General features: G+C 43.4%; 1 protein-coding gene across 4 annotated transcripts in view; it reads right to left on the bottom strand.

Moving 5' to 3' along the window:
• The window catches only part of EZH2 (enhancer of zeste 2 polycomb repressive complex 2 subunit), a 46,006-nt gene extending 32,681 nt beyond the window's left edge, over positions 1-13,325 (bottom strand). For all 4 annotated transcript variants that reach the window (XM_010843871.1, XM_010843874.1, XM_010843872.1 and 1 more), the window contains exons 1-2: positions 12,916-13,325; positions 453-576 (exon numbers count right to left, since the gene is read on the bottom strand). In XM_010843871.1, the coding sequence (XP_010842173.1) occupies positions 453-576; positions 12,916-12,941 (150 nt within the window). In that variant the 5' untranslated portion in view covers positions 12,942-13,325. The remainder of the gene's footprint in view (positions 1-452; positions 577-12,915) is intronic.
• Positions 13,326-14,011: the final 686 nt, after the last annotated feature.

Here is a 14,011-nt window from a genome sequence, read left to right as displayed (position 1 = left end):
GACATTCCTTCAAAAGCATATGATTTTACACTCAAATGTGGCTTCCCACATTCAAATAATACAAAAACACAATATCTATTATTTTACTGACAGTAGAAGGGGAATAAGAAATCATTTTTGTCCTTTGTTAACTGTGTACATATCTTCTTTAATTACAAAGACTACAGGAAAACAGTACCATGCGACACCCCTTTATGCTTGGATCCTGGGTCTTCTCACGCAGTACACAAAGCTATATTGAAAAGACGGTGGCTGCCAAGTAGGCCGAATTAGACTAACAACTTATCATTTCACTATGTGCATGGTACAATTTTTATGTTAGTTAAGACAGACCAAGGACCTCAACTTTCAAGTTTCCATTTCTCTTACAGTAAATAAGGCCATTTTCCCCTTCAAACTAAAACTTAACTTGAGGGGCTGTACACCGCGTGCTCCCAGGAGGCAGAGGGTACCTTGACTTCGTCAGCGCGCCTGAATCTCTTGAGCTGCCGCAGGCGCATGTACTCTGACTTTACGCGCTTCCGCCAACACACTGGTCCCTTCTCAGACTTCTTCCCAGTCTGGCCCATGATTATTCTAAAAGCAATGGTTTCATATTAAAATCGCTGATCTGACCAGCCTGAATATGATCACTTGTGTTTTAACCCCCAGCAAACTAACCACCAACCAAAGAAATGACACATAATTACACTCTTGGTTATTTGCGAGGAGGGTGCTCATTTGTTCTGTGTTGTGAAGTCCTCAAAAACATTTCATTCCAGGTATAAATTTTTATTTAACATAACTTTTCAAAGACATTTTTATTTACAAAGATACTCCACTCCTAAACTGCAGTCATTCTACCAAAACATGACCCATTACAGGAGTTAATTATATACAATAAGGAGCTATGAGATGCACACTTGTGGAGTGAAATAAAAATGTAGACACATGTTCTAAGTTTTTCATCATTAAATTAGCTGATGTAGGCACAAATAAATGACTGGAAAAGAGAAATCCAAAACAGAAGTAAAATCTACATACAGCATCAAAGGTAGAAAATATATAGAACAATACATGATACAGGTACAAATTAAAGTATTTCCTCTACATGCACTTTCAACCATGCTTCTCACCTTCAACACGGTGATGCAAGTCTGTGTTTTTACCTGTGGCCACCTTTCCTTCCACGGGACCTCCCAGAGAAGGCAGGGACCCAGAGGCCCTGGAAGCCAGTTATGTGAAACATGGGCTCAGCCTGCGGTCTACCAGGTGTCCAATTCACACTACAGAGTCTAACAAGTGTCCTCTTCTAGAACATTTTCTCAAGTGCTAAATTTGCACTTGTATCTTGAAAATATCAGAAGGATAGTCCTCTGTCGGATGGTGCAAAGGGGCCGCGCTGTGGATCTGGGCTTTACTTTCTCTAAACACAGTGGAAAGTCATGGAGGGTTTTCAGTCAAGGGGAAGGAAGATGTCCACTCTGGAGGGGCCAGCTGGTGGCAGCAGTGACAGAAGGGGCTGCAGGAGACCAAAACGCAAAGGTGAGGCCAGCTGAGACTGGACAGCGGAAGTGTGGCCAGGTGGGAGATGCAGCCTGTACAAGCACACCGGGGAGGAGAGCAAGGAAAGGATTTCCATCTGCAGAAGGCGGCTTTCTGGCCGGAGTAACCGACCAGGGTTTCAGGTACCCATTTACATACAGCCCTCAGGCACAGAGAAAAATGCCTAAGGAGAGGAATCAGAGAAAGAAAGGAGCCCAGAGGTCAGGGGAACTTTCTGTAGGAATACTCCACCGCCAAGCCACGAAAGACAAAGCCAATGGTGGATGATGATTCAAGCTGAAAGAGGAGCAAAGAGAGCAAGTGATAAATGACTAGTAAGAATTGGGCGATGAACATACAAAGATGAATGGAACACAGAACCTGCCGTGTGGAGCTTATAGCCTACCTAAGAAGGCCTGAAAGAACAGACTTTACAATATGAGATAAACACGCAAAAGTACTGGGGTTGAGGGTAGGGGAGTCAAGTAAGGAGGGACAGAAGGAGGGCAGAAAAGTGACAGCTCAACCTTAACAGCTGAGGCGATTTCAAGAGGCACAGAGAGCAGGCGCTCAGAGCAGGAGCCCGCGGCGGCAGAGTGCCAGCAGACGCTGCAGACAAAGCGCACCCCAAACCCGTGAAGAGCCCAACTACAAGAACTGAGGGAATGAGAAGAATGGAGAGACTTCAGAACTGCAGATAAAGACGGCTGAATGAGATCAGAGATAGTCTGAGTCCTGGAAAAGGTTCAAAGTGCGCCCTTGCCTGGGGTGTTGAGTGGAACAGTCCTGGGAGCTGAGGAGACTAATGGCCACAGCCGACCCCAGCTTGGCAGAAATGGAGAACCCCAGAAGAAGTCAGGAAGAAGGTGAGGCCGGGCCAAAGGGCCCCCGAGTCTGGGAGAAACTCGAGCTCTATTTAAAAGGTGACTCTGTGGCAATTTTTTGCTTTCATATCTGTCGTTAGGTAACGGATGGGCTCAGGTGATTCTATGCAAATTATTTTCAGATATTTAGCACTTCAGAGGCCTACCCAAAAGGGGGAAATATCAGGTAAAAAGGGATTATCACCGCTTCATTAGCTCATAAACTCATCACCACTGCCGCCTCCACAAATTCTTAGTCCCCGGAGGCGGTGGTGGTGCCGAGTACGATGAATCTGCTCCGGGAGCATGGCTCTTGTCCTCTCTGATGTCCAACACGGCTATCACTATGGTTTTTAAAGTGCATTTTTTCTGTCGTGGTGCAAAGGTATCGATAGTTAGCACTTCATGTTTTCAACCCTGGAATATCTTCCAGATGTTTCTACCATTAGTAAGAACACCTCTAGAAAAGTCTGTTGGGACCGAACCAAAGCTGTAACTAAACTACCAAGTCTCACAATCAACAACAGGAAACTTCAAAGCTGATCTGGAACCAACCTCTCGTAAGAGAGCATGTGTGGATATGTTTCCACGTTTATAAATTTCACAAAGATCTCCCAAATAATGAAAATGAAGGCTTCTAAGCCATAGAATGATCTGGTAAATATGCACAATAGACAGGAAAAGAAAATCATGATTCATTTAGGGGAAATTATCCAAATATAAGGTTCATGACCTCTGAATTAGGATAACAAAAGTATAGGGATAAACAGGCAGATCCATGAAAAAACTAACAAAACTTAAGGTACCATTAGAAGGATGTTTTACATAAAACAAGCTCCCTCCCTCAGCATTGACAACACATTAAAATCACATTTTCATGTTCATCACCCCACTTCACCCCCACTGGAGGTTCCTCAATCTCAAGAACAGTTTTTCTCCTTTGTAAAACCCCAGGGCCTGGCTGGGTGCCCGACAAACAGATTTGATAAAACAAACAAACAATAAAACCAAAACGCAGGTCTACTAACATGTGCTGATCACGAGCCGCTGTGCCACTAGGAATGAAAGGAAGGCGGACTGCCGTGCTGAGCACAGGAAGGGAGGGGGAGACACCCCATCATGAGAACCCTGGGGGGAGGCCAGTCTCAGGGGCGGTCAGGGCCCTGGGGTCCACCTGCCCTACAACAAATGAACAGACCCTGAGCATAAAACCCGGAGCCTCCAGGATTCCCTTAAGGAAGCTGCTCCTGCCTGAGAGACCTCATCCAAACAACAAACCGGGTACCAGCGCCCCCCACAGCTAGCTGGCTGCAGACACCCAACCCCGCAGGCCCACCCACCTCTAGGCCCAGCAGGCAGAAGCCTTCAAGCCTTCAAATTCGAGCTCCCCCAGCCCCTTCCCGCCCTGAAAGCAGACAAATGAGTCCTTCTGACTCCTTCCCACCACATCTCAGCCCAGTGAGAACTAAGATAGCGCTCGGAGTACTCGTGGATCGGCAGAAAGGAACTTTCATTAAAATGACTTGCTCCTAAATGGATGGGGATGTGTGAGAAATTCAGTTTTTAAATGTCTCACTCAAAAGATCTGTTTAGTCTCACAGATGAAATGACACGAAATATCATTTTTATCCCAGAAAATAAAATAGCTTCTCTTATTCAAAGCAGATATAGCTCAAGTCCACCTATATACAATGAAACCGAAACAACAGTTATATGCTTTAATTCAAAAGACAAACCAGGGTATGGCAAGGGACCATCCACACCTTAATACAATGTCGTACAGCCTGTCAGGACTACAAATATATAGATTAAAGTAAGATTACACATAGTTCAGAGTCTATTTTATGAATCAACCAAACCTCAATTGTTTTGGATTAGGCTTTCTGCCACAGGAGACACAGAAGGGACCTGAGGTATATTCTTAGGACTGTGATGAATGAACAGAAAACAGGTTCCGGCCCCATGTCCTCAGGGTCCATAAGCAGCAGCCCCAGGAGCAGACCTACTCCGCCCCTGCCTCCGGTTTAGACACCCACACACACCTCCACCTGCCGTGATTGGGCCACACAGCCCAGGACTCTCATTCCTGTCTATCAGGTCCAGCCCTCGGCCACTTGTGAGGGGCCTTTATTACCTAAGGTGACATTCCTGCTCCTCCTTACTCAGCTGAGGATGACTGAGGAATTAAAAAAAAAGAAAGAAAACAGGTTCCCTAGGCATTTTCAGTGCCCGTGATGCCCTTTATTTCTCATTCCTAAAGGATTTGCCGCATCAAGTCATTTGCCATCCACTCACCTGAGCTGTGCTTCTACTTGTCTAAAGAAAATTATAAATTACGTGTACTACTTATCCTTCTCAACTAATTGCCTTAACGTTGACTCCTAACTGAAGACCCGACTGAGGAAGGTGAAATCCAAACTCAACAACATTTAAGTACTACGACTGCAATGCTCTCAAAGTCCTCCCCTGAAGAAAACTGCCAAGTTGGAAAAATCACCAATCTTCAATAGTGCTTTTATATTTAAAACACTTTTGAGGGCAGCTCAAAATCTCACTTACCAATTTTATTTATCTTTTTAAGTTAAAAACCACTGTTTCAATAAACTCAAAAGTAAATTAATGGTAAATAAGATTTTGTAGGTTAGGATTAGGAGAACTAGAGAGACTTATAGATGTTAACTTTTGGTAAGACATAAAAATTTACCAAAGGAAAGTAGGTCTTACGCCTGAGGAGCTTCACAGAAAACACCCCTACGAGAAGGAGACTGGGAGCAAGGCGTATAGGGAGGCACGCGCGTGGGGCTGCTGCCTGGGCCCCAATTCGGTGGGTTCATGAAAACGAGCAGACACCACTACATGTCACCCCCGCCCCAGCTGCGCAGAAGGGTGCCCCGGTGAGTAACAGCGCTGGTTATGGGCACAGGGCACCGACGTGGGCAGCATACTCTCCACATTCCACCCACAACTTAAACAGAGGTGCGCGCACAGCCTGCAAAGCCAGTCTCCCTGGGCTGGACCCAGTTCTCCCAGAATGAGATGTGTGAGAACCTGGCCAGGTTCCCACATCTCTTGGTGCCTCCCTGTCCTCACACCCTGAGGAGCGTCCAGGTCACAGAGCTGTCCTGAGAAGCCCGCTCAGGTCAGGCACCGCCCAGCGCCCATCAGAGCAGGTGCGGCACCAGGGAGGTCCCGCCACCATCACCCGCAGGTGAGGGAGAGGAGGACAGGACACCCAGAGAAAAAGTCAAGATGACAGATGGGTGTGAAAAGTCACTTTCTCACATGGGAGGCTGTAGGCAAGTAAATAAGAACAGAACAGGATTCCAGGGATCTCAGGAAGGAATGCAGACCACACAGCGAATCCAAGAGAATTGAAACCTCAGGAGATAAGCCCACGGAAACAGGTAGGCTAAAGGAGCCCACCTAGGAAACTGTGGAAATCTGTGTTTCGACCGGACAGAAGGAGGCTGAGGACGAAAAGAACTGGGCAGAAGCACTGTCCTCTAGCTCAGTTTTCTCCTGGGGAGCCAGGGCCAAACAAGGAAGAGGCGGAGACGGACCAGAATCAGGGACGGCCGCGGAAACTCAGAAAGAAGCAGAGCATCCCCGGGTGAGCCGGCGGGCCAGGCCTTTCCCAGGCCGCAGAGCCCAGCCACAGGACCCCACGTCTTCTTCCCCTGAATCCCATTCGCCGGCACAAGAAGTTGGGCTCCGAGGAGATGGCCGTTGGGGGGCTGGGACCAGGAAACCAGGAGGAAAGCCTGCAGCAGAAAGGAAGGGAATGCTCTGAGGAGGAAAGGCAGGAACCAGACCGAAGGACTCCCAGGGGCCAGAGCTGCAGGGGTTTTAGCAGCAAACAAAATCACAACAGTATTACAACCAAACTAACAAGTATCCATGAGTCTGAGAGAAGGAAGTGAAAGCATAAATAAGTAAATGGGGGCGGAGGGGCAAGTCTTCCTTACACGCAATTCCAAAATCGCAGTGGGCGGGATCCAATGCAGAAACCAGCAACACCCCCGTCAGGGTTATTAGCTCACTCTCTGCTTGCACCCCATGACACCTGCCACATACAACTCGTATCTTCCCCTCAAACCTCACAACCTGTCACTTCAGTTGTTGCTTAAAAATGTATCAACCCAAACTGAAGGATATTTCCACCAAACACAGGACCGACAAGTAAGGTTATGATAACAGAGAAAGACTGAGAAACTGTCACTGATCGGAAGAGACTAAGGAGACAGCCGAATGCAACCTGGTGTCCTGTAGCAGAGTAAGAACTAAGTAGGAAACCTGGGGATATCCAGAGAGAGTCTCCAGGTTAGTTAACAGTAATGTAATAACGGTTTCTTAATTTTTGACAAATATACCATGATTACAGAAATCTAAAATTATTCCAAAATAAAGTTTCTTTTTTAAAGAAGAAAATTAAGTTACACAACAACCTAAAGGCTTTCATTTTAAAAGCAGGCACCTACTTCTTAAAGTGATAAACAAAACAGAAATATATTACAAATTAAAATGCTATGTAAAATGTTAAATAGGAAAAAACAAAAAATATACACAGATGGAATTTGAGGGGGAAATTCCCACATCTAATTCTACTATTTAAAAACTCAGACATCACTTGAGTAATATAAGGGTGGGGGGAATCTCCATATGAGCTTATAAGATGATGTCTACTTAAAAAGATAATACAGGCTATAGGCTATATTATAGGTTATATTAATAAAAATACAGACTCTGAACCAAGGAAAGTAATTGTTCCACTGATTATACACATACTGACCAAAGAAATCAAACAGTTCTATACAATTCAGGTGTTGTGTACAACTAGTTGTGTTCTGACCCAGCTGGGAGACAGCAGTAAACACCGATCACAGAAAAGAGCATCTGAGTTTGGGGTTTTAATAGAAAAGTGCTAATACACACTCACCGAGTCATTCAATATTTACTGAACATCTAGCACATTCTAGGTACCCTTGTAGGAACGGAAGGCTCAGAAATAAATAACAGACAAAAATCTATGACCTTACAGAACTTAGTCTATTGGGATGGAAACAAATCAAAAACAAAGAAAAATGTTTAGTATGTAAGATGGTATTGAGGGCTGTGGAAAAAAAACAACAACCAAATAGGAAAGTAAGGTGAGCCAGGTCTGTTAGGGTGAGCAAACAAAGGAACCTGCTGGAGGCTCTCAGCACCCTGTGAGGGGTGCAAGCCCACAGGACACAGAGAGCTCACCAACTTGTATTGTTCCCACCAACCCACTCAAAATATGCACTAATATTTAATTTAATATTTAATATTTGGAGTCTAGTAAAGACTCCAAAAATACCTGATTCAGTATCTATCCAAAGCAGGTTACAGTAACTCCACAATGCTCCAGTGATCAACACAGCTTTACAGAATTTCCAACTGGCATTAAAGCTGGCATTCAAGGATTGCTAGGTGTCACAGCTCAGGTTAACCACTAGGTCAATTATCCTCAACAAAGACTGAAAGTTAACAGCATTTTATAACACATACATGCTCTCTTTGTTAGTATTAAGCCAAATTAAAGAAATAGATTGGCTATTCATGTTAACAAAACAGCCATCATTAACTATGTGTTGCTGATTGGACTGTCTGTATTTAATCTGTCAATTTGCTTTGGTTATACCATAAGATGTTTATATCTGTACATTTTTAGGGAGCATATAAATAAAACTAAAGTCAACCCAACAGTTGCATTCAACATTCAAGTTTGAAAAATGTATTAGAAACTGGGTTACTGAAGTAATTTAGGAATAAAGTGATAAGAACTTCTGACTGGGTTGGTAGTAGTGTGGATGGAGAAGAAAGACAGCAAGAGACATTCTAACATTGAAAAACCTGATGCATTCATGCAGAGAAAAAACTGAGCAAAAGAAAATAGCCAGGACATGGAAGCAACCTAGATGTCCATCAGCAGATGAATGGATAAGAAAGCTATGGTACATATACACAATGGAGTATTACTCAGCCATTAAAAAGAATACATTTGAATCAGTTCTAATGAGATGGATAAAACTGGAACCTATTATACAGAGTGAAGTAAGCCAGAAAGAAAAACACCAATACAGTATACTAACACATATATATGGAATTTAGAAAGATGGTAACAATAACCCTGTGTACGAGACAGCAAAAGAGACACCGATGTATAGATCAGTCTTATGGACTCTGTGGGAGAGGGAGAGGGTGGGGAGATTTGGGAGAATAGCATTGAAACATGTATAATATCATGTATGAAACGAGTCGCCAGTCCAGGTTCGATGCACGGTACTGGATGCGTGGGGCTGGTGCACTGGGAAAACCCAGAGGGAGGGTAGGGGAGGGAGGAGGGAGGAGGGTTCAGGATGGGGAACGCAGGTATACCTGTGGCGGATTCATTTCGATATTTGGCAAAACTAATACAATATTGTAAAGTTTAAAAATAAAATAAAATAAAATTTTAAAAAATTAAAAAAAAAAAAGAAGCCCTAAGTTAGCCACTGCAACCACTAAGAATCTGAACGTAGGTCCAGACTGAGACATTAATTACTCACATAGCAGTCAACCAGCACAAAGAGCGGGCAGAATGTTCACAGAAAACATGATACCACTCATAAGCTGAAAGGGTCTTAGGGCCCCTTGAGTTTATATAGGGTGTAGCTACTGATATTTTTCATATTAGAAATTTAAAACTGAGAAAGTTTTAAAACATTTATTTAAAAAACAACAGCAGCAAGTCTGTCACATATTAATAACATGTAATGTTATTATAAAATGTTAATATAACACATTTTATTTTTAAAAAACTATTTTCCTTTTTTAAAAAATTAATGAAGGGTACTGTTTTACATTTTTGCCAGTTCTTTAAATATCTGTCTTAACAGAAGACAGCTGGATTCCCATATCTGCTTCTGTATTCAATCTGCTCCAACATGCTGTTTTGGTTGAAGAAAATCCCTTCCCAAACAAATATCTGAGCTACAGCAGGGAAGGGCGTCTGCATGGCTTCTGAGCTCATGGGCAATCTCATGCTAGGACATTACTCCAGAACTGTTTTAAGAGAAAAGTGACTAGAGCAGCTTGTGATTCAACCTCATAGCTGCTTTTCCTCAAGACAACCTCTATCCTTCAGTAAGCAGAGGTTGTTGCTTAAAAGATTAGTTGCAATGAGGAATCTAAAATTGTATCAATAAACGTTCCTACTCTGCTACATTAAAATTCATTGGTCTGTCTCCTTTGACTGCATCTTTAACCCATGCGTGACTTTATAATATCATTTCCTCGATTTGAAAAACACTGGTCCACTGAGTTATGCAAATTTTCCATAAGTTCACATATTTCAAAAAATCATTATTTGTTAAATCCACTGATGTCATCAGAAAAGTCTTTAAGTATTTATTGGAAAAGCTGTCAACCTCACCATGACAGATACCAAGTTTTCTAAAAATTCTAATTTTTGCTCAAAAACTCAAACATTGCCACTGGCAACAAATAACGGTCAGTTGTTCTCCGTCAAGTGACAGGCTCACTTTGTTGAAAACGTCTGCCCCATACCCAAGCTGGAATAATCACGGTCTGTCAACCCCTCTTTCACGTGAAAATGGCTCCGCGTGAAAAAAGCAGCTGGTGCAGCCTGGAACTCCATCACATAAGTGCGGCTCCCAGAGACCGTTGGACTCCGGCAGCGTCGAAGCCCTGTATGCACATTCCTATCCTGTAGCACAGAATATTAAGATGTGTGCACTCAGGACCAAGAGTATATAAAATTAGCAACTGTTTTCACTTCATCCAGGACATTCTCAAAAAAACATTTTTTTAAAACTCCCAAGCGCTGCATGCCAACAATCCTTGTCTACCACCGCTTTTCTGCCCCTGGAGCAGCCGTCAACACGTAACATCTTAAATTATTACCAAAATTGGTTTTTACAAGTATCTATTTGGCTGGATCAAGGTCTTAGTTGCTGCATGTGGGATCTGGTTCCCTGACCCCGTGCATTGGGAGGGCAGAGTCTCAGCCCCCAGACCACCTGGGAAGTCCCACTCCCTGCGGCCCACAGAGCACACTTGGAGAACAAGTATATCCAGACACCACATGAATCAGAAATCACAACAGTACCCCAGCTTTTCATTTGCCTAACAGAGAGCCTGGAGCTGGCATGTATTCAAATTATATTTCCTAAAAGATAAGTTTGTAAGAATGAAAGCCTAGAAATCACCATTTTTTGCAATTAAAAAAAAGGCAAACAAAACATCTCTGTGAGAGCTTCCCTGGTGACTCAGTGGTCAAGAATCTGCCTGTCAATACAGGGGACACAGGTTTGATCCCTAGTCCAGGAAGATCGCACATGCCACGCATGGGGCAGCTAAGTCCACGTGCCACAACTACTGAGCCCACACGCCCTGGAGCCCGTGCTCCAAAATGAGAGAAGCCTCTGCACCACGGCAAGCGTAGCCCCTGCTTGCCACAACTAACGACGACCCAGCACTGCCAACAATAAATGAATAAAAACTTTGAAATCTATGTTAAAAATATTTAACGAGGGATACTTCGCTGTAACTGTCAACTATAGAATTCAAAAGAAAGGCTGCCATACATCTGTGCCAAATTAAGGGATTAACGTTAACAAAATTTGTCTTAAAAATTTCTTGTTTTCATCCATCTGTCTTACCCTTCACCCTCACAGGAAGGTATCATCCCTGGTCACTGTCTCTCTTCTAATCCCCTACTTAGCTTCCCCAAAACAACCCTACCCTTCTGACCAACTCCCCACGTCACTCACACTTTGCCCTACCCACGTAAGAGAAAGATAAAAGTAAATATCTTGTCCCTTTTCACTTTCTAGCATGCCTGTTTTTATTTAAAAGAGAGAAAAAAGTAACAAAAATAACACAAACTCACTACTGCTGCATCCAAACAGTCCTCCCAAAAGACTTGTGAAAATTTACGAAAAAGAAATTTCTGAAACTTCATTTTGAAGGACTTGGGAAAGCCAGGAATAGAGGTACTATCCACCAGTCAAAATCAATTTATAAAACATTCTGAAAGTGCCTAACACGGCAAGAGACACAAGTTTGCAAGATACAACAGGCTCCTTAGTGCCTAAACTTCAGCAGATCATAGTACACACGATCACTAGTACATACAACTACAGGTGAAAAGTAGTGTGAACGGCATTTGTATCAATAAGTTTTTAGGAAACAAATCTGCCATGACTAGTGATAAGAGAAATTAAAATCCAGATCACATTTGTAGCCCTGGTTTGAGCCCAGCTAAAAAGGCACAGGAAAACTACAGTAATTTAGCAATCTTAGGTGAATGATAGAAAACATTAACTGGATTGTTTCAGCAAAAGTGAGTAGACTCTGCAGTAATGTATTTTCTACAAAAGTCAGATCATCTTCCTTTCAGCAGAAGAGTAAACTAAACCCCGGAGTCTACAGACCAGCATTCCTGTGTTATTCGAAAATCCTATCCATTCACAGACATGTCTTAGAAAAGAAATGGCATATAAATTTACACCAAGTGGAAAACTGAACTATCATAAAGGTCTTAAACAGTTTGCTGGGACAACAGATAAAACAGATTGATTAGCTAAACTGACATCGAGAGGGTGAAGTTTTCTTTGAAAACTGTACAAAACCTGTTTTTATGAGCTAAAATCCTCTCTTCTGTTAGGTACTACTCAGTCTACCGAGACACTGTGGGAGAGGAAACAACAAAAACTGACGCACCAGAACCTAAAACTGACACATAGCTCCCCGTAACTCAAGGATGGGACGTGGGATACTTGTGTCTGCAAAACTCCTTTTGATATTTCCTTAGAGAAGTCGGCTCTAAATCATATCTCAAATAACCCAACATCCAGTGCCTGTTTACCAACACACATTGGGGAAAGTTCTCAGAGACGCCCACGTTGGGTAAGTCACCCCGGTGAGCACTGGGTGGGTGACAGGATGCTGCCACCCCGGCCGGCGCTGCAAGGCCCTGCCACCAGTCAGGCGCGCGGCTGCCAGCGCTTCCAACACAGCACAAGCCCCCCGTGCAAACCAGCAACTGTGCTCAAAGAACGGTGGTCCGTGCGCACACTGGAGGAAAACGGGCTGCTCTGGGGCCTGAAGAGGTTTCTGCGATACAATACCTTCCTAGAAACTCTCCATGGGCGATTCTGCCAACATACTATTGTTACCTGAGACAGTGACTCTATGTCTTAATCCCCAAACAAAATTCCCTCTCTCTCTCTCTCTCTTTATATATATATATATATATATATATATTTTTTTTTGGCTGCACCACACAGCAGGTAGGGTCTTAGTTCCCTGACCAGGGATCGAACCTGTGTCCCCTGCAATGGAAGCACAGAGCCTTAACCACTGGACCGCCAGGCAAGTCCCCCAGTTTCCTCTATATTTGAAGACAGTATCATAAAATGGACTTGGCAGTTCAAACTACTAATCCCCAAGTATTTACAGACTCTCAGAATTTCCAGGCGTTCTACAATCAAGTAACCCTTACCTGGAGATTTCAGCACTGGGGTTCATGTCCACCACAAGGGGATAAACATGTCTGTCAGTGCCATTTCTTTAGCTTGTGGACAAGACTCCTCAGAGACCCTTCAGAAACTCCTGGGGCTCATCTCCACCTTGAAATTCATTCTCTTGCTTAGAAAAGTAGTAGTTTCGTGCCAACATGGAAGTAAAGGAGATAGGGGTCATGATGAGCTCTAAGTCTTTTCATGACTTTCCTATACTTAAGGTTTATGATAAATATAAATATACTGCTGAAGTACTAGAAAATGCCTAACCCTTCAACTATTATTTATAACCAATGATATTTCTAATATGTGTTACCAAACTATATTGTCTATTTAATTATTTTATTACTATAACATCATGTGCTGTGCTTAGTCACTCAGTCGGATCCAACTCTTTACGACCCCATGAACTGTAACCCACCTGGCTCCTCTGTCCATGGGGATTCTCCAGGCAAGAATACTGCAGTGGGTTGCCATGCCCTCCTCCAGGGGATCTTCCTGACCCAGGAATCCAACCTAGGTCTCCTGCACTGTAGGCAGGTTCTTTACCCTCTGAGCTACCAGGGAACCAGCTTATAATTAGCATTAGATGTTTTAGGAATGGGAGAAGTGCACAGAACTCAAATGCCAGCTAGGAAGCATCACAATCACCTGTGAAGGTAATATGAACTCAAGTCCAGTATTTCTCAGTCTCCAGAGAAACAGACATAAGTGCCTACAGAAGCGAAGCACCTAGCATCTCAGTATTTGAGCTAAGAAGCCTAGAAACAGCAAAATCCTATCCTCGAAGGGACCTCTGTCCTCCTGGTTGTATGAATTCAGGCAAGTTACTTACCTCCACCAAGTTCCTATTTCTTTATCTATGAAAAAAGGTACATGGTAGATCCCCAATAATCACAACCTGCTCAGTTTGTTTGCTCATCTCAGTCACTTAGCAGTGGAGATCCATGAAAGCTACTTGCCAAGGAAACACAACCACTTTTAGATGATCATCATACTGTTAAAAGATGATCGATGCTGCTGCTGCTGCTAAGTCGCTTCAGTCATGTCCAACTCTGTGCCACCCCATAGACGGCA

Source organism: Bison bison, unplaced genomic scaffold, assembly GCF_000754665.1.
Source record: "Bison bison bison isolate TAMUID 2011002044 unplaced genomic scaffold, Bison_UMD1.0 scf7180017864191, whole genome shotgun sequence".
NCBI lineage: Eukaryota > Metazoa > Chordata > Mammalia > Artiodactyla > Bovidae > Bison > Bison bison.
This window is presented reverse-complemented; position numbering and strand designations above follow the sequence as displayed.